Source organism: Hemiscyllium ocellatum, chromosome 10, assembly GCF_020745735.1.
Source record: "Hemiscyllium ocellatum isolate sHemOce1 chromosome 10, sHemOce1.pat.X.cur, whole genome shotgun sequence".
Taxonomy (NCBI): domain Eukaryota; kingdom Metazoa; phylum Chordata; class Chondrichthyes; order Orectolobiformes; family Hemiscylliidae; genus Hemiscyllium; species Hemiscyllium ocellatum.
This window is the reverse complement of record NC_083410.1, coordinates 112,912,776-112,933,773: the sequence shown is the minus strand read 5'-3', so window position 1 is coordinate 112,933,773 and position 20,998 is coordinate 112,912,776. Positions and strand designations below refer to the sequence as shown.

General features: G+C 43.3%; 1 protein-coding gene across 3 annotated transcripts in view; it reads left to right on the top strand.

Moving 5' to 3' along the window:
- ehbp1 (EH domain binding protein 1) overlaps window positions 1-20,605 on the top strand; it is a 389,620-nt gene extending 369,015 nt beyond the window's left edge. For all 3 annotated transcript variants that reach the window (XM_060831882.1, XM_060831884.1, XM_060831883.1), the window contains 2 exons: window positions 19,161-19,275; window positions 19,485-20,605. In XM_060831882.1, the coding sequence (XP_060687865.1) occupies window positions 19,161-19,275; window positions 19,485-19,575 (206 nt within the window). In that variant the 3' untranslated portion in view covers window positions 19,576-20,605. The remainder of the gene's footprint in view (window positions 1-19,160; window positions 19,276-19,484) is intronic.
- The last annotated feature ends 393 nt before the right edge of the window (window positions 20,606-20,998 follow it).

Genomic DNA, 20,998 nt, shown 5'->3' with positions numbered 1-20,998 from the left:
TCCTGCAAGTTCTTGTCTTTCCCAAGTTAAATGCCACCTGGTATTGATTGCGACTTTGCCTGCAAAATAAAACAATTACAATCAATGCCAATTAATTCTACTGCTCAGTATTGACCTTGTTAGGCTTTGACTGAGTACAATTATGTCGTACTTCACCTGATAAGATGTCTGAGCCATTATAAATCAATTCTAATTTATTTCCCAGGTTCTGCCACTGGCATATATTTGTTCTGGAATTGGTTCATTTCAGTATTTCACCGTCCATTTTGCTAGCTAATGTGCTGTTACCAAGAGTGAATTCATGATAACAATTTCTTTATAAACCCAAAAGGAACAATTTTTTGGGGTGTGGAAAGATATATATCACACACTGTGCATTTTCTCAGAACATTATGATCAGAAACTCATGCAAGTTAGTCCCTCCCTCCCCCCCCCCCAATGAATTGCATGCATAATCAATTGGTCATTGTCCAACTTGTTAAAGTGTTTATTGCAAGTAACAAATTATCGGTTGTGCCAATTGTTAATCTGTTCAAAGAATAGTGTTGGAGAAATGGTATAAAATTATACAATGATGGAGAAGTGAGAATGAATTACTTTTGATTTGTCCAGTGCATCTTTTCTCCCGTGATGTCATTTGTAGGGGAACAAACATGTACAAGTAAAGCTCTACTATTGCTACAAATTTGCATTTGTGGTGAATTTACAGCGGATTCAGCTCAAAGCATCCAGAATAAACAATCAGGAGTTATTCTCTGTAATCGTAGATAAGAGTAAAAACTCCCACATCATTTCTTGTATTATTGGACTGAAATTTGGAGATTAACATCAGGGAGCTATAAACAACATGATCCAAATCTCTGACTGGATTTAGCCTAGAAAAACTGATGGTGCATGCATTGGCACACAATTTATTATCTCCTAAGGGATAACAATTCAAATCGTCCTGCCTCAAGCTGCATAATCAAAATGACAATTATATTCCTTAGCATGTATTTAGGAAATTATTAATCTGAATTACTGATTTTGCTAAACTTTTTAATTTTATCCAAAAGAATTGTACTCATTTTTAGACAATGTATTTAATAAATAGAAGCGAAATAAATTGTTCCTTTCTTCGCTGAACTTTAAAATAAATTTTGGTGTTCTGCTGCTTTGAGAATCATGAATATATCATCTTGGTTAATGTTTACATAGAACGATATAAATAGCATTCATTGTGTAAAAAAAAATGAAATGATCAGTCTTCCCAGTTTCAGTCCCAAGGGTTTTCCAGTTCTGCCAATAGTACAGTGACCACTGATGACATGATGGTGAAAAAGACTTGTGCAGTCAGTGGTCCCATTCAAATCCATGTTTTCCAGACAAGTATGCTGATTTTTCAGTCTGTTGATGACAGAGTAGAGTAGACAGTTCAGCTTTCAGCTAAATGTGCAGAGCTCATTGATAGTATGGGAAGGCAGTTTTATCAAACTGTTTTTGTCCTATTGATGTCAGTAAGATGTAAGCACTTGTTAGTGGGATCACTGACCATCGTGTTGGTTATGTGTGGACAGTTTCACCTTGACCACTTTTCAAAAGTTATGTGGATGCTTTGTAATCTCTGGATGGTCAGTATTCTGTATGTGCTGTAGCAAACAAGAAACTGTGGTGGAAATTTGAACAGCCAATGCTGAAATATACATTGCCATTCAGCTTGCACACTGTGATGAGATCAATAGGCCTATCAAATATTGGAACGTGTAGATAGAATAAGGTTAAATGTGATACCCAATCACTTTCATTGCAATGGATTCAATTGCAATTTGCATTACAGCATAGGATGCACTTAATTTGGAGTAAGGTCTCATCCTATTGTGAAGGATTTTGACTGAAGTTTCCATTTGTATCATATTAGTTCTGAAAGAGAGTGCAATATATTGTTGCATTCAAGTTCGTGCCCTTTTTGTAATTATATAAATCGCTTAAACTGGAGCTAGATAGATTTCACACAATATATGAAAGATTGCACCTGTTTCTAAGAGATTTACTCAGTCAAGCTTTATTTTCAATGTTTCTCATTTTATAATCAAGTTAAATTCATATGTTTGTTTAAAAAATAAACTTAAACTCACCCGGAAATAGTTTCCTGTCCTTTGTATATAGCATAAAATAGTTGTTAAAAGACTGTCCAGATCTGACCTGCTCCATCTACTGTCAGTCAGATTATTACAAATATCTTCCAACATTTAAATCTTGGTTTCTCCCCACTTTGTCTTAGAGGCAGTACAGACCATGATGTGGTCAGTGAAGGCAAATAAAGTCACGGGAATTCTAATTAAAATGCTCCATATAAATTAAAGGAATCCACCTTATAAACTAAAGTATTTGTATAAAGTCCCTAAATGAAAGCTTGTAGATTTTTTAAATGTCAACTAGTTTTTGCTGGCAGCATTCATTTAATTGTGCGTCTAGTCAGATCATGATGTTTTATGTCTGGATTGAAATAAAAATTAAATGTGGTATTCTGATCTAAAGCAATCTACTGACAACATTTTAACACAAAAAATTAGCATGGTATATGGAGGATATTTGAAAACTGTCTCTGTTCAAAACGTAATATTATCTACATAATTATATCACAGCAATATCAAATGTATGTTTTTGCCGTTTTGGACATCAGTAAATACCTATCATTGGTCTTGAGTACTGCTCACGTTTTGTTTATACATGGCCTAAGGATAGTCTCTAAAACATTCTGTTTTTTATTGTTAACTCACGAAATGGATCTTACTCTGGATTTTGCACTGCTTTATTCATTCTCAGTTTGTAGTTTGAAGTGCAAGCTCTTCTAAAAGGATTTATGCATAGGTTCACTATTTTTGTAGTTACGGTTTATATGATAAGCTTTTTTATATTTAAAATCAATATGTAATCCTGTGAAGGAGCTTATCCCCCTAAAACCCCATTTGTAAATCTATTTTAGCTTTGTTGCACGGTGCAGCCACAGTATTCCAGAGATTGATTAGGTCCAGCAGTAGAATCCTATCAAATGGACGCTCTGATGATGCTGCACACACTTTCTGGAACGCTAGTTGACTGGGACTGAAGATAAGACCAGATTGCAATCCCCAGTGCATCATTCACAACAAAATGTTAATTTTCAGAAATTTACAGCCTAATTCATTGAAACAACAAATTCTAAAATACAGCATCCAGTTGTTTGTACTTTTAGTTAGTATAAAATAGTAAAGTCAACCATTGACTTTGATTCTATGATATTGTCAACAATATTTTATTTAGTCAATTAAAAATCAACATAAAAATTATCATTTGGATACATATGTGTAAATTCATTTCCATTTTACTTTGAGGGAATTTTATTTTGGAATTTGTATCGAGTTTGTATCTGCTTATTTATGTTAAGCTTTCTCTTTTTAAATTTTAATTGATGTTTTAAATTAATGGGAAGTATGCCAATAGGAAGTAATTTTTGATAAATGTTAAGTTTTTTCATAGTCCATTGTTATATAATGAGCCTTCAATTCACATTATAGAACAACAAATTGCATGGATTACACCAGCTATTCTTATTCTGTTGCCTAAGTAGCAAAATATAAAGTTTATGCATATTACTCTTTTCAGATTAAAGCTGACTTCATTAAGGTATAGTTACTGTCTACAGGGGTGGGTGGCAAGGAAAGAATGATGGAGATAGAGGTATGTTTATTCACGATGGTCTAGCCATCATTGTGTGGGCCAGGCTTGATGGATCAGCTGGTCTTTTCATGCCTGTGAGCTCATACCTGTCACACAACAGGTGAGGTTTATGCTGAACATTCAGTTGTAATTACACTCTTTTCATGTTCTTTGGATACTCTGTCTTTTAACCATTCTACCCTTGAGTACTGAAGGCGTTGACTTGCCTAGTGACATGTTTCTGGTGGCAACTTTGGTAACTAGCCTGCATCTCCCCTCTGAAAGTTTGGGTGGTGAATATTGGCTGGTTTTCCTATAATTAAGGATCATTGCAATCAAGCTTTAAGCTGTCTCAATATTAGATATCCAATTTCTAGCAGGTAGATTTATTCAATTGTCTATGATTGTAACAGGCTTTCAAAGGAGAGGCCATTGTAAAGTAATAAGATCATGATGTGAATTTCTTACAAAAAGTATGTTGCATCCTCAATCTGTTCACATTGAAAGTTGGAATTTTTATTATTGTATTATTCAAGGTGTGTTGTAGAACATTACTAAGTATTTTGTCCATGCTCTACATGAGTCAGCCCTGTTTTATTTTTCATTTTACTAGTAAAATGCTCAAAAGCTATGTTTAAACTTAAAAACGTCCCTGAACTTAATCAAATAATGGAAATTTTCTGTATCGAAACCTGTGATTCAGTATATGGGTAGATTTTACAGAGTAGTTGGAATACAAGTGAATAGGCCTGGTTAAACTAATGCTCTTCAGTGTCATGTTTGTTAGAATAGTTGTACAAGTAACATCTCAAGGCACTGGATCAATGAAGGGTCCTGACCCGAAATGTCAACTTGTCTTCTCCTCTGATGCTGTCTGACCTGCGATGCTTTACCAGTTCCACACTTTATCAATGCTGCCTGCGCAAGATCCTGCAAATCCACTGGGAAGAAAGAAGCAGTAATACCAGCGTCCTCGACTAAGCCAACATCCCCAGCATCAAGGCACTGACCACCCTTGATTGGCTGCGATGTGCTGGGCACATCGTCCACATGGCCAATATGAGACTCTCAAGCAGATGCTCTCCTCCCAGCTCCAAAATGGCAGGCAATCCCCAGGAAACGCTTCAGGGAGACCCACAAGGCCCCACTGGGGAAGTACAGCATTCCCCTGACACCTGGGGATCACTGGCCTGAGACCATCCAAAGTGGAGGAGGACCATCCAGGAAGGCGTTGAGACCATGTCCTGAAAAGGTGAAAGCCAGGCGAAAATAGTGAAATGTGCGCACTGCCACGGAAACATCCCACCCACCCCTTTCTATGACCCCCACCTGCCCCAAGTATTAACTGAGCCTGCAGAAGCCACATCGGATTATACAGACATGTACAGATTCACCCTGAGAGTGGAAAAGAATGTGAGGGACCACTGATGATGGTGATTATGATATCATGTAAATTAGAGCATAATAACCATAGACCTTTGATTATGTGCAGCTTAGTTATGGGTGACATAGTGGCTCAGTGGTTAGCACTCACAGCGCCAGGGACCCAGGTACAATTCCAGCCTCGGGCAACTGTCTATGTGGAATTTGCACATTCTCCCCGTGTCTGCGTGGCTTTCCTGTGGGTGCTCTGGTTTCCTTCCACAGTCAAAGATGTGTAGGTTAGGTGAATTAGCCATGGGATATACAGAGTTACAGGGATAGGGTTAGGGGATAGATCTGAATGGGATGCTCTTTGGAGAGTTGGTATGGACTCAATGGGCCAAATGGCCTATTTCCACACTGTAGGGATTCTGTGATTTTAGTGTAGCACAGGTATACCAAGTGGCGAAGCTTCAAGCCTTCCCAGTGGCTGACAATTTACATATTTGCCTGTACATTATTTCATTCCCTTCCCTCATTATGAAGGTGTTTTTGTCTGCTAACTTCCTCTGAAGTACTGTTACAATCTGAGTGGTTATAATAGAATTATACATTTTTTTTGTTTTCTTCAGTCACAACTTAATTTGCAGTGACTTAAATAAGTTAGTTTGGTTAATTGATCTCCATCCACGTGGGCTTACAGTATTGTCAAGAAAATACTGGAGAAATCGATGGAACTAAAAGCTGTCAATTTCCCTGGACTTGGTAGCTCACATTCTAGAATTTTAAAAGAGGTCACTGCAAGATAGTGGACGCGTTGATTATGATTTTCCAGACTTCTCTAGATTCTAAAATTTTTTTTTGGTTTTAGTGATCAACATGTTTGGACATGTTATAGCAAAGCCCTATGGCAGCTTGGATTTGAGCCTGGGCCTTTGGCACAGAGGATGCTAAAGAGAGCTCCCTTTGATCCCTATTGTTATTGTGTATAGATATTATTAATCAGCTTGTATGGACATGTTATTACACACCTCTGGAGCAAGTGGGACTTTACCCTAAGTCTCCTAGCTCACAGATGGGGACACTGCCCTCCCTCCCTCCCTTGATACCTGTTATTAGTTTGTATGTGAGTTTGAGTGTTAAATGATTTTGTGCATTGGATATTAATTGAGAACTCACTTGTACTCCAATATATAGGCGAGGCTGTTGTGACATAGTGGTAATGTCCCTTCCTCTGGGCCAGAAGGTCTAGGTTCCTGTCATTGAGGTATGTCTGAGCATGGTTTTTTAAAATGTATCTAGGAACAGGCTGTAACTCAGGTTAGGATTGGAAGTGCATAATATTAATGTATGCCTTTGTAAATAAACATTTGGCAGAGAATAAAGACCAGCCTCCCACATATCCTTACCTCCTGGCAGCATTTACCCTAATAAACCCTTCAGAATTTGAATAATTTCACTGATCAATGCTTATTCTGCTGCTAAGTTCTTAAGAATGGTTCCTTGCACACAACCTCTCCACACATGACAACTGTTTTCCCAGGAAGCAATCTGGTGAATCTTCATGACACCCACTCTAAGATATGTAGATATTTCCTCAGCTAGAATGACTGATAGTTTACACTCCAGGTATCATCTCACTAAAGCCTTTTACAATTTCAACATGACCTCCTTACTCTAACCCTTTATGATAAAGAACAATGTACAATTACCCTTTGGCTGTATTACCAACATGCTCACTGTGATTCACATAGAACTCCCACATCCCTCTCTGTGCACCACTTCTTCTTTTAAAAAATATTCTGTTCCACTAATCAATATTGATATGTGCAAATGAACTGTGTGTTTTGACAGTGGGTCACATGGGTCAGAAATATCTCAAGTTTGATTCCTATCTGGGCAGTATTTACTGACCTCAATCTGGGTAACAGAGAGGTTGACATAATTGGGCTCAGCATTCATTGGCTAACAAGTTAGCAGTTACTTCAGGTTTCTGGTTTTTTTGTGTGATGTGGAGATGTCGGTGTTGGACTGGGGTGGACAAAGTTAAAAATCACACAATACCAGGCTAAAGTCCAACAGGTTTATTTGGAAGTACTAGTTTTCAGAGCACTGCTCCTTCATCAGGTGGTTGTGATCCCATTCCCTGACAAAAGAGCAGCGCTCCAAAAGCTTGAAATTCCAAATAAACCTGTTGGACTATAACCTGGTATTCTATGATTTTTTGCTTTTTTTTAAGTGTGCATGGCAGATAAGAACTGGGTTAGTCTGGCTGTGATCTTCTCCCCTATCCCCTTTACAGAATAACTCCTTCATGGTTACTAACAAAACTAGCATACGAACAATGATTTGTCTCACGTATCAGAAAAAACGAAGAGCTTGTGGGTCTGAACCCCTGTTTAAATCACTGCATTCAGGATATATGAGATGCATAAAAATCGGAAGGAAAAGGAAATAATCATTTTAGTTTCATAAATTATATGAAAAGGAAAACGAACATATAGTGTTCATTTCTATGGCTGTGTTCATTCTTAGAGGGGATTTGAGGAAAATGTTTTCATCCAGAAGCTGATGGATATCTAGAACTCTCTGCTGAAAGGGCTGGAGAGAGAGGAGCCCTCACAATATTTAAGAATTATTTAATTGAACACTTCAAATGTCATTGGATACAAGGCTGCAGGCCAACTGCTGGAAAATGCGATTCGAGTAACTCTGATCTTGATGACCGGCATGGAGATGATGGGATGAATTGCTCATCTACATGTCCTAATGCTTTCAGGGATCTGTGGAAATGCACACCAAGATCTCATTGATCCTCTGTGATTCCTAGAGCTCTGCCATTCAACGTGTACTCCCTTTCCTTGTTAATCTTCCTAAGCTCCAGGGGACAAAGAAATCCTAGCCTACCTAGCCTCTCCTTAACTCAATCCCTCCAGTCCAGCAACGTCCTTGTACATCTTTTCTGCACCCTCTCTCAAGTCTAAGAATATCCTTCCTATAGATGTGTGACCAGAATTGTATGCAGTTTTCTAAAAGTAGCCTCACCAATGTCCTTTACAGCCAAGACATGATGTCCCACTCCTATACTAAGTGCTTTGACCAATGAAGTACGCGTGCCAAGCACCACCTTCACCCCCCTGTATACCTGCAACTCTGCTTCCAAGGAACTATGCACTTGCACCTCTAGGTCCTTTTGTTCAGCAACATTTCCCAGTCCTTGAACATTTTTAAGGCAAAGGTAGGTAGATTCTTGTTAATTAAGTGAGTGAAAGGCAGGAATATGGATTTGACATTACAGTCAGATCAGCCATCATCTTATTGAATAGTGGAACAGGCTTGAGGGACTGAATTGACTACACTGCTCCTAATTCATCTATAATGCATTTAACAAATATTATTCAAGGCATCGAGGTGATTTCCATTACTCCTCTTCAGAATAGTGCCAAAAGATATTTTACATTTGCATGAAAGAATAGGTGATGGCTCCGTTTAATGTCTCATATGGAACAGTGTACCTCTGACTGACCATTGCTCCCTCAGTACTGCACTGAAGTGTCAGTCTGAATGATGTATGCAAGTTTCCAGAGTAGGAATTTATTCCACAACCTTCTGACTGAGTGCTGTACTGAACTATGGTTATTTTTGGCCACTACCAGACTCTCTTCCTCCACGTATTGACTAGAGGAGATTGCCACTGCTGCCACAAGGCCCACTGCCAATTTCCTGTTGGCAGTGATGGAGATATTGGCAGTAACCCAGAGGGTATGGCAGCTTGCCAAGTGGCACTTCCATGCCAGTATCTATGTGTACTGGGCATAGACAAGGTGACCGGCAGTTAGCTTGCGGTGGGATAGGGTGAGGTATGGGTCAGTGGTAGGTTTAAGCATAATGAGTTTGGGATAGGGACAAGATGACTTTGTTCCATTTTTCACTGATTTCTTACTTGATTGTTTCTGTGATTAGCTCGGGTTACAGGTTAAAGGCATGATGTGACGGTATTGAAAGACTTTTTTTTGTGGATCAGTGCCTGAACATAAGTTAGTTTAAAAGAGGGGAAAGGGAATGTATTTGAAGAAAATATTATCAGCATGTAAGTAAAACATTGAGTTGAAAACAGGGGTATTGTTGCAGGCTAGGAATGATTTTAACTATTTACCTGTCTACAAACCTCTCTTATTATTCCTCCATTCCTTGTACACTTGGGGGAATTTCCAAATTTTAAGTCATATGATGCTAACTGGAGATCTGTTACGTCATGTCTCCCAGCCAGATGACAGCTGCTAAAACTGACGTATGCAGTGGTGGCAGCAGGTGACACTCTCTGTGCTGGGGACAGATTGAAATCCTTCCCATTTTTGAAGGTAAGCTCTGGAGCTTCAACCATTGCAATCAAACTCAACACACATGTCAGTGAAACAATACTAGCTTGAAGACTTAATACTGAGAATCTCCAGCAGGCTGCACTGTGCATGTTCTGTATTTGAGCATTTTAGGAAATGTATTACATTTATGAGATTGGATGGAGTCCATGGAAAGTGTGTCTGCTTTCAATGTATTATAACCCCATAACTTGAATGCGCTGGAGTAATCACATCAAAATACTTTGAGTAAGTTTACACAAAGATCTTACAACTATTATGTTAAAAATTAAGATGGTTCATGAAAGACATTCAATAAAACAAGTGAAATTGCTTCAACATTGTCGACATGTTCAGAGCAAGTATTTACTTACTATTCCTTTCAGAAATGCTGAATATATTGATGCCTGTGAAAGCAAATATTCAAGTTCAGCAGCTTGTCCAAATTAAATTAGAAATATTCAAAAAGCTGAGATTTACCTCTGGTTTGGTGGCTTGCTGGAGACAAACTAGCACAGAGCCTTATAGACAGGAACGTTATGAAACCAGGAAGAAAAGCAACATGAAAGGTCTAGTAAAATACAACTCTTGAAAAGGAACCTGTACATATTGGCCGTGCTCTAACATGACTCAGACAGTGTTCTGTTTTCAGTATTTGAAATATCCTGTTTGCTCAACCTGGATAGATGCAGAGAGGGTTTAATGGTTGCGTTAAAGACAGAAATATGAGACTAATTAATAAAGAAGTGAAGTATCAGGAAGGAAGCACTTTTTGCTTTCTATTTCATATTTTCTTGCATTTTATTTTTTTATTTAGGTTTTTAATCAGTAATAGGTTGAAACATTATGGGTGGCAGACAGGAAAGTGAAGCTGAGGCCAGGCTGAGATCAGCTATGATTGTACTATATGGCAGAGCAGGCTTGGGGGGGCTGAATTGTCTTTTCTGCTCCTTGTTCTTATGTTCTTATTACTAATTTGTTTATTGCACCATCATAGTTTTGGTATGATGAGAGTAATTAATTGTCACAGGTCTTTACCCTGTGGGGTGTGATAATATCTCAATCTATCCACTTATCTAATGTTCTTCAAGTTAATTTTAATAAAACATACATTTCTAAGTGTAAATACATCAATATATTTTCCACTATCACTAAATATTCTGCAGGTTAATGTAAGTAATTGAATTAATTGGTATATCAACACCAAGTGCTGTTTTTACTATGGCAGCAATATTGTGTGGAAAAGATGAGCAGAGGCGAGGGTTCATTTGAGGTTAGTGGTGGTTTAAACTACTTTGGCAGAGGGATGATGTAAGAGGCAAGGAGGAAGTACAATATGGTGGTGGTATACAACAAGCATAGAAAAAAATCAAGTCAGTCTGGATGGCAGAGCTTTTATATGGTTAAAGTACAAAGGAATATGGAAAGGCTGAATTGCATTTATTTTAATGCAAGGAGTGTTATGAGTAAGGCAGATGAATCAACGGTGTTGACTAACATGGGGATATGATATTAATGCTTTCAGAGATATTTTAAGTGTGGACAGGAGTGGTAGCTCAATATTCCAGGGAGATGAGGTGTTGCTGTGTATAAAAGAGGAGGTAGTGTCGCAATAATGTCAGAGTCAATTACTGCAGTAGAAGGGGCATCAAAGAACATTACAGCACAGGACAGGCCCTTCTGCCCTCCAAGCCTGCGCTGATACAGTTTGCCCTTCCATGCTAAAACTATGTTCACTTACAGGACCCGTATCCCTCTGTTCCCTTCCTACTCATGTGTTTGTCCAGGTGCTTCTTGAATGTTGCTATTGTGTCTGCTTCCACCCCCACCACCAGCAACACATTCCAGGCTCTCACTGCCCTGTATGTGAAAAGCTTGCCTCATCTCTTTTAAACATCCTCCCTCGGACCTTGAACCAGTGTTCGCTGGTAATTGACCCTTCCACCCTGGGAAAAAGCCTCATACTTTCCACTCTATCCATGCCATTCATGATCTTATAAACTTCTGTTAGATCACTCCTCAACTTCCTGCATTCTGGTAAAACAAATCTTTCTCCATAACTAAAATCTTCCAGACCAAGCAACATCCTGGCAAACCTTTTCTGTACCCTCTCCAAAGCATCTATATCCTTCTGATAGTGTGGTGACCAGAACTGCATGCAATATTCCAAGTATGGCTGAACTAAAGTTTTATAAAGCTGCAGCATAACATGCGAATGCTTATACACTGCCATTTCCAGTTGAAGACAAACATGCCATCAGCCTTTTTTAACTACCTTATCTACCTGTGATGCCACCTTCAGCTGCACACCCAGATCCCTCTGCGTATCAATACTCCTAAGGGTTCTGCCGTTCACTGTATAATTTCCACCCGTATTTGACCTTCCAAAACGCATCACCTCACCTTTGTCCGGACTAAACTCAAACTGCATTATCTGCGATGGTTCCTTAACTGAGCTATATGGGTAGTACCAAAAACAAAAAGGGGACAATCACATTGATGGGAATGTATCTTAGACCCCTCAAACTGTCAGGGAGACATAGGAGGAAAGGTGTGGACAAATTTCAGAGAAGTGTAAAAATAAGCAGGTAATATTAGGAGAGGATTTAAACCTCCTGAATAAAGTCTGGGATGGACAAAGTATGAAAGGCTTAAAATGTATCCAAGAAAAGCTTTAAGCCAATGTTTAGCAAGTCGTACAAGGGAAGGAGTGATGCTCAACTCATTTTAGAGAACAAAGCTAAACAAGTGATTGGAGCAGTTTGATGATAGTACCCATAACTCAGCAAGATAGAGAATCATGAAAAAGGACAAAGATGAACCAAAACTAAAGTTTCTGAATTGGGGAAAGGCCAATTTTAGTATAAAAAGGCAGGATCTGGCCAAAGTGGATTGGAACTTTGTACAGTTCTGGCCGCCCTTCCATAGGAAGGATATTATTAAATCAGGGTGAATAGCCAAGGTCTTCTTTCTAGGATGGGCTAGTCCAAAACTAGAGGCCATAGATTTAAGGTGAGACAGGAAAGATTTAAAAAGGACTTGTCAGATAAGTTTTTCACACACACTGAGCTGCCAGAGGAACTGGTGGAGGCAGGTACACATACAATACTTGAGGGGCATCTGGAAGGGCATATGAATAGCAAAGGTTTAGAGGGATAAATGCTGGCAAATGCTGGCAAATGGGCGCAAGTCAGATTGGGATATCTGGTCAATGCAGATGAGTTGGACCAAAGAGTTATATGACTCAATGAATCTGCTTCCAACACCTCTGTAGAAAGATAATTCCAAAGATACTCGACCCTCTGAAAGGAAAGAAATGTTCACTTTAGTTCTGTTTAAAACGGGCGATCCTGATTATTTAACTGTGACCTCCTAGCTCTAGATTCTCCTGTAAGAGGAAACATCTTTCCACATCTTCCCTGTCAAGACCCCTCAGATGTTTCAATCAAGTTGTCTCATGCATTTCAGAATTCCAATGGATACATGCTTAGCCTGTCCCACATTTCCTTATTAGACAGTCCATTCATTCCAGATATTAATCCAGTAAACCTTCTCTGAACTGCTTTCAACGCATTTACCTCCTTCCTTAAATAATGTGACCAAACCTGCAGGTAGTATTGCAGAAGTGGTCTCATTAGCTTCCTGTATAACTGAAGCATAATCTTGTTACATGCTGCAGTCATGATCATGTTGTTTCTGGGAACTTGCTGGACCAACAGTGGCTGTATTACCGAATTATCAAAAAAGGTGCTTATTGACTGTAAAGTGCTTCAGTCATCCTAAGGCTGTGGAAGGGACAATCTTTCTTTCTCTTTCATATTGACTGTTTAATACCAACTACATTAGGCCTCAGTGAGGGCAGAACTGCTCAGCTTCAGGTGCTACTGAACTTTACCCTGAACAACTGCCAGAATTCTCCTCTTTGTGCGTGACAGATTCTGCCTCTGGTGCAGTCATCACCTGAAAGGGAACCTTCCATCCTGTATCCCAACCTGGGAAAATGGGTTTCAGTTGCAGTTAGATCACAGCATTGAAGGTGTAAGGCTATGGGTCAAGTGCTGGAAAGTGAGATAGGATAGTGAGGCAGTTGTTTTAGACTGGTGTAGGCTCGATTAACTGAATGACTTTTTCCTGTGCTGTAGGCCTTTATGACTGAAGATGCAGCCCTCGACATCAGCAGCCAATTCCTCCATTCAGAATATTACAATTAAACTTGAAGTTTCCTATCGGAAGGATGTTGTGAAACTTGAAAGGGTTCAGAAAAGATTTACAAGGATGTTGCAAGGGTTGGAGGATCTGAGCTACAGGGAGAGACTGAACAGGCTGAGGCTGTTTTCTCTGGAGCATCGGAGGCTGAGGGTGATCTTATAGAGGTTTATAAAATCATGAGTGGCATGGATAGGATAAATAGACAAAGACTATTTCCTGGGTGGGAGAGTCTAGAACTTGAGGGCATAAATTTAGGGTGAGAGGGGAAAGATTTAAAAGAGATCTAAGGGGCAACTTTTTCATGCAGAGGGGGTGGTATGTGTGTAGAATGGGCTGTCAGGAAGTGGTGGAGGCTGGTACAATTACAACATTTAAAAGGCACCTGGATGGGTATATGAATAGGAAGGGTTTGGAGGGATATGGGCCAGGTGCTGGTAGGTGGGACTAGATTGGGTTGGGATATCTGGTTGGCATGGACAGGTTGGACTGAAGGGCCTGTTTCCATGCTGTACGTCTCTGTGACTCTCTGACTGTATTCATCTTTATTCTCTTCTTTTTGTGGCATTATTCTATGTTTCACACCGTAGTTATCCTCAAAACTCTCAGGGCACTCATGGCTATAACTTTCTATTTCTGTACTAATTAATTATTAGAAGCCCTTTTTGCCGTATGTATCAAACACCTGATCCAAAAAGTTATAACTTACACATACGATTTAATTCTTTGAGCTAACTTATTATCTTTGAGTTAACCTTTTCCAGTTAGTCTGAGTGTTTTCTCTACATCCTCCTTGATGACAGTCACTCTCCTCTTGTTACCATATCTCCTGGAATTAAAGATCAATCTCCAGGTCACTGCTCAGTACAACCCTGGAGAAAAATCTCCTCATTGATACAAGCTGTTATCTTCGTCATGTGTTCCTTGAACATTTCACTTTCCAAGACATAAAAATGACGGGATGAACACAACTTTTTGGCTGACAACCGTACGTCAGACAATTGGGGAATGAGTCTTTTTAACTTTCCCGTCAGTGTAGGAGGGCAGTGCATCACGGGGATGGTGGATTTCCTGACCAATGCAGGGTGAGGATGGGAGCTATCAGGTATTGAAATTCCCAGGAATAGATTTGATTACAGCTGGCAGCCCTGATCTCTGTAACCTACCTCTTACTGTCTTGCCTCCTAATATCGACATCTCCAGATTTTCATACAGAGAGATGTCCAAGCATCAAGAACAGGCCATTCACGCTCTCTAACTGCTCTGCCATTCGGTTAAATCGTGGCTGATCTAATTGTCACCTCAAATCGACATTTCCGCCTATCCCTGATATCCTTTCCCCCTTTTGATTAACAACACCCTGTCCACCTCTGCCTTAAACATCTTCAGGGACTTCAGCGTTCCACCACCTTCAGGATTAGTCTTCCAACGCTTCAAGGCACTTTTGAGAGAGAAACAAATCACTTCCACTTTGTTTTAAATGTACGAACCCTGGTTTTAAAACTGCAACCCCTATTTCTAGATTCTCGCGGCTTCTCTATATCCCCCTTGTCAAGATCTCTCAAGATCTTATGTTTCAGTGAAGTCACCTCTTTTTCTTCTGAGGGGGGACAGGCCGAATCTGTCCGACCTTTGATCGGAAGAAAACAACAGTTCAACAGGTGACTGCGAGTTAAAGTTTATTAAATATTATTTGACTATTTCACTGGATGCAGGTACCAATGATAACGCCAACGTTTATTGGCGATCCCTCTGAACCGAGGCGGCTTTCGGGTTGTTTCCCAGAGACCATGTATTTTTGGTCTGATGATAGGTTTCCTTACCTCAGGGCGATAGTGAATGAGGTGGATTTTTGGACAGTCCCTTGCTGATACCCGCCTGATATATTTGAAAAAAAACTCTAATCAACCTGTTCAGAGATATAGACCTATGGAGCAAGTAGGGTTTAATCCCAGGCCTCCTAGTCCACAGGAACGGCACTACCGCTGTGCCACAGGAACATTGCAGATGTATTTCCCCTCCCCACCCCAAGCTGGGATTGAATCTCTGTCTCCCCTTTCTTCATTTGGGCCTTAGATTGTCCGTGCATGAGACAATCTTTCATTTAGCCACGTTCAAGTGTTGAGTATTTCTAAGTGAGTCGATCTGGCCAGAATGCTGCCTGGCTCCAAGCTCGGAGTGACTCGGCTGTCACCTTTGTGGGCAGATGTATCTAAATTCTCAACTTGTAAATCCAGTGAAAAGCATGAGTCCCGCAGGACAGGCCAGCTCGCAGAGAGCTGCTGAGCGGGTTTGTTGTCTCCTGTGTATTCTGCCTGTGCTGGGGGAGCTTGCTGTTGTTTGTAATGGCGCATTCTTGTGTTGCCTGTGAGGATTGACATGGTAACGGTGATGGGGATTGTTGGATTTATCTGAATGCAGCAGCCGTGTGAGTTTAACTCAGAGCCTAGGGCACTGCTGAGCACTAAATGCGAAGAGATTGCACACTCTGTTTGGGAAGTCGAGAGGGGGTTTGTTTCGTTACTTTTGTGTCTTTCCATGTGAAGCTGGTCTGCAGCTCCCCCCTCTCCCCCCCTCACCCCAACCCCACCCCCAGTATTTACTTTCCTAATGAGATGGGCGGTCCCTGCCGCAGAGTGACAGCTCCAACCACACTCTTCCGCCAGCATCGCTCCCTCCTTCACTCCCTCTTTTACAGCCTATCCCTCTCCCAAATATCCCGCTCCCTCCTCCCCCTCCTCCCTCCTCTCCCTCCCTCCTCTCCCTCCTCCCTCCTCCCTCCTCTCCCTCCCTCCTCTCCCTCCTCCCTCCTCTCCCTCCTCCCTCCTCTCCCTCCTCCCTCCTCTCCCTCCTCCCTCCTCTCCCTCCTCCCTCCTCCCTCCTCTCCCTCCTCCCTCCTCCCTCCTCTCCCTCCCCCTTCTCCCTCCTCTCCCTCCCCCTTCTCCCTCCTCTCCCTCCTCTCCCTCCTCCCCCACCTCCCCTCCTCCCTCCTCTCCCTCCTCCCTCCTCTCCCTCCTCCCTCCTCTCCCTCCTCTCCCTCCTCTCCCTCCTCCCCCACCTCCCCTCCTCCCTCCTCTCCCTCCTCCCTCCTCTCCCTCTCCCTCCTCTCCCTCTCCCTCCTCTCCCTCTCCCTCTCCCTTTCCCTCGCCCTCTCCCTTTCCCTCTCCCCCTCCCCTCCCCCTCCCTCTCCCCCTCCCCCTCCCTCTCCCTCTCCCTCTCCCTCTCCCCCTCCCTCTCCCTCTCCCCTCCCCTTCCCCTCCCCCTCCCCCTCCCTCTCCCCTCCCCCTCCCCCTCCCTCTCCCCTCCCCTTCCCCTCCCCCTCCCCCCTCCCCCCCCTCCCCCTCCCCCTCCACCTCCCCCCTCCCCCCTCCCCTCCCCTGCCCTCCCCTCCCCTCCTCCCCCTCCCCTCCCCTCCTCCCCCTCCCCTCCCCTCCCCTCCTCCCCCTCCCCTGCCCTCCCCTCCCCTGCCCTCCCCTCCCCTCCCCTCCCCTCCCCTCCCCTCCCCTCCCCTGCCCTGCCCTCCCCTCCCCTCCCCTGCCCTCCCCTGCCCTCCCCTGCCCTCCCCTCCCCTCCCCTCCCCTCCCCTCCCCTGCCCTGCCCTGCCCTCCCCTCCCCTCCCCTCCCCTCCCCTCCCCTCCCCTCCCCTCCCCTCCCCTCCCCTGCCCTCCCCTGCCCTCCCCTCCCCTGCCCTCCCCTCCCCTCCCCTCCCCTCCCCTCCCCTCCCCTGCCCTCCCCTCCCCTCCGCTGCCCTCCCCTGCCCTCCCCTGCCCTGCCCTACCCTGCCCTGCCCTCCCCTGCCCTCCCCTCCCCTCCCTTGCCCTCCCCTCCCCTGCCCTCCCCTCCCCTCCCTTGCCCTCCCCTGCCCTCCCCTCCCCTCCGCTGCCCTCCCCTCCCCTCCGCTGCCCTCCCCTGCCCTGCCCTCCCCTCCCTTGCCCTCCCCTGCCCTGCCCTCCCCTCCCTTGCCCTCCCCTGCCCTGCCCTCCCCTCCCGTGCCCTCCCCTGCCCTGCCCTCCCCTCCCCTGCCCTCCCCTGCCCTGCCCTCCCCTCCCTTGCCCTCCCCTGCCCTGCCCTCCCCTCCCTTGCCCTGCCCTCCCCTCCCTTGCCCTGCCCTCCCCTCCCCTGCCCTCTCCTGCCCTCCCCTGCCCTGCCCTCCCCTCCCCTCCCCTCCCCTCCCCTCCCCTCCCCTCCCCTCCCCTCCCCTCCCCTCCCCTGCCCTGCCCTCCCCTCCCCTGCCCTGCCCTCTCTCCCTCTCCCTCTCCCTCCCTCTCCCTCCCTCTCCCTCCCTCTCCCTCCCTCACTGCATATCTTTCTGTATGTCTCACTCTGCCTTTGGGAGCTGTAACCTTTGTGTTGAGAAAGGGCAGTTACATCAGTGACCATCGGAATCCCTTGGAAGCGGCACCTGGAGATGCATTCTCTTTATTAACTCGAATCTCAGCGGCTCCTTGACTCCACTTTCAGAGCCTTCCCAGAAACACAACCAAAAACAGAAGTTGCTGGACAGTCCTCAGGATATGAAACATTCACTCGGATTTCTCTCCACAGATGCTGCCAGATCTGCTGAGCTTTTCCAGCAACTTCTGTTTTTGTCCGTTTCTGAAATCCAGTATCCATAGTTATTTCGGATTGTATTCAGAAGCTCCCCCTCGCCCCTGTGATCGCTGCTAAAGTTTAGCCGATTCCAATAAAGTGTGTGTTGACCCAAACTTTGTGAAGAGTTCCTGAAATTCACCTGCGATTATCTCTTCAACCCTGACCCTCTTTGGGAAGTGGCTTTGGTGGAGTTTTACTATTTTGAAGGGATAGCAGGGGTGTAATCTGTGGATTGGCCTCAATATTGCATCCCATGAGCGTTCTCCCTCCCTCCCTCATCCACCTTTCTTACCCCTCCCCTCACTCTCCCTACCCCTCCCCTCACTCTCCCTATCCCTCACCTCACTCTCCCTACCCCTCACTCCCCCACCCCTCACTCCCCCACCCCTCACTCCCCCTCCCCTCACCTCACTCTCCCTACCCCTCACTCCCCCACCCCTCACCTCACTCTCCCTGCCCCTCACCTCACTCTCCCTATCCCTCACCTCACTCCTCCTACCCCTCACCTCACTCTCCCTACCCCTCACTCCCTCACTCCCCCTACCCCTCCCCTCACTCCCCCAACCCCTCCCCTCACTCCCCCAACCCTTCACCTCTCTCTACCGCATCTTCCCCTCTCCATCCCCCCAAAAATCACAAGCAGCTGAAATTCGTTGGTGTGTAGTGCCCGGAATCACAAATAAAGTCAAAATGCCCGTCACTCCCTTCACCCTGGAGCCGGGGTTTGGGTAAAAAGGATGGGGGTTAAAAATTGAGGATGACACCAAATAAACAACTAAATCTGAAAGAACCCTGACCCGGTTTCCAGCGCCAGTCTGTCAGTGTCTGTACTTTTGGTGTTGGCATCTTTAGTTTTCACTTGGTGACCCGCTAACGTAGCCACCTTCACAACCAGGTTAGGGTCTGGAACTGGGAGCAGGACTAACAGACATGGAGAGTAACTGATTCCTGTTGTGTTTTCAGACTGGCAGAAAACAGAAGCTCAAAAAAGACGTGAGCAGCTCTTGCTGGATGAGCTAGTTATTCTGGTCAACAAACGAGACGCACTTGTCCGAGATTTAGATGCACAGGAAAAACAGTAAGTTACTAAATTGAAAGAAAAGTAACTTTGTCAACATGAAAACCAGTTCTTTCAGCTGCACGCTATCTTCAAACTTTCCTGGTTGAATAGTGCTCAGTATGTAATCCTGCCCAATCTAGTTAGTTTTTGAAGGTTGTGTTGATTAATTGTAAACTGTAAAACTCTGAGTGTCTGAATTCCTGATGAAGCCTATCTGTGTGTTCTAGGGCGGAGGAAGAAGATGAACATTTGGAACGAACGCTCGAACAAAATAAAGGGAAAATTGTCAAGAAAGAAGATAAGTGTCTCCTTCAGTGAGAGAGATACACAGGAGATCTCCCATCGTTTAGAACACACCTTCACTCTCATTTTAATAAAGTCTCTGATGGATTTGAATGATATCATGTTTTATGTAGATCGTAAACTGTTGTAATGTTTTCTGTTCAGAGCATTTAATCGTCCCAAGGCCGCGAGTCCGTGTATATGGCTGCATTATTATGTCGTTTTTATGAAATTGTATTTTGTAAAAAAAAAGAAAGCCGCGTGTAATTGTTTATTTGTAACAGTGACATTTAATATTTTATCAGTTACATTTGGGAAGCATTCTCTCTTAGAGGAGGATGAGAAAAACAACACCAAATCGCTGCGAATGGAGCAGGACTGTTCCTAATTGTTTCTTATTAACACTGACTCGACTTTCTGATGATGGGACTGATCTGCCTGAAATGGACATTGGATCAGTTTTCAGAGACTGTAACCCGGGCGGGGGAACGGGTTGAGCGGCTTTTCCAAAATCACTATCAGTTGAGAAAAGGATAAACCTCTACAAGAAACAATCTCTAAAGTTCGGGATGTTTGAGCTTGCTAGTCGCTGCATTTTCATTATCTAGGTTTATTTCCATTGAATATTTCAAAGTTCCATTGGAGCTAAAAAAAAGTCCGATTTTTAAAATATAAATAGTTGGCTTTTACTGGGCGGCCATGTTGTAAATGATATTATCTGAAGTTAGATTTAGTTTAAACTCAGAAAAGGGCTGATAACCTCGCACCGGCTGGTGCAGTCGGTTCATAGTCTGGTGTTTTCTACATTGTGTATTGATGACCCTGGACAGCGCGAGTTGCTTGTTTGAGCTTCAGGAATTTTGCTAAAACGTTTTTGTTTGGCTCGAAAATGCTTGTTGTTTGTCTTCCGAAAGCAAAAGCAGTTCTTTAGAAGATCGGAATCATTTTCAGTAATTTTCTCTGCACCAATCCGCCGTCAGCTGAAGCTGCTGCTTGAAGGAAGAAATATTTCTGTTTATTTATTCCAGGACCATCTCTGAATCTTGAATAAAAAGTGAACTTTGAAGCATTTCATGTGGACAGAATTTGTTGTTTTACCTTTTTGATGTTGATACAGAGTTGCGCTTTCTACACGGAGTTATTTACACAATTTGTTTTCAACATGAACAGCTACAGCAAAGTGATTTGTATTGGGACATAATTCACTTCCAATTGAAACTATTTAATGCAGAAATAAAAGTGTTCCTTCATTTCAACTAAACTACTCTTAAGTTTTAACGATTCCACGTCAGCATTTCCATTCTGGTCGATAAAAGCTGGATGTCCAGAGCATGCTCGAGTCTGAAAAGATGCCAATGAAGCATCTCCCGTGGGCAAGGACTGCACAGCAGTTTTACCGAGAACTCCTCCCGACAGTGACCCCCATTAGTTCAGAAACTTGGGCCGGGAGGGTCACAAA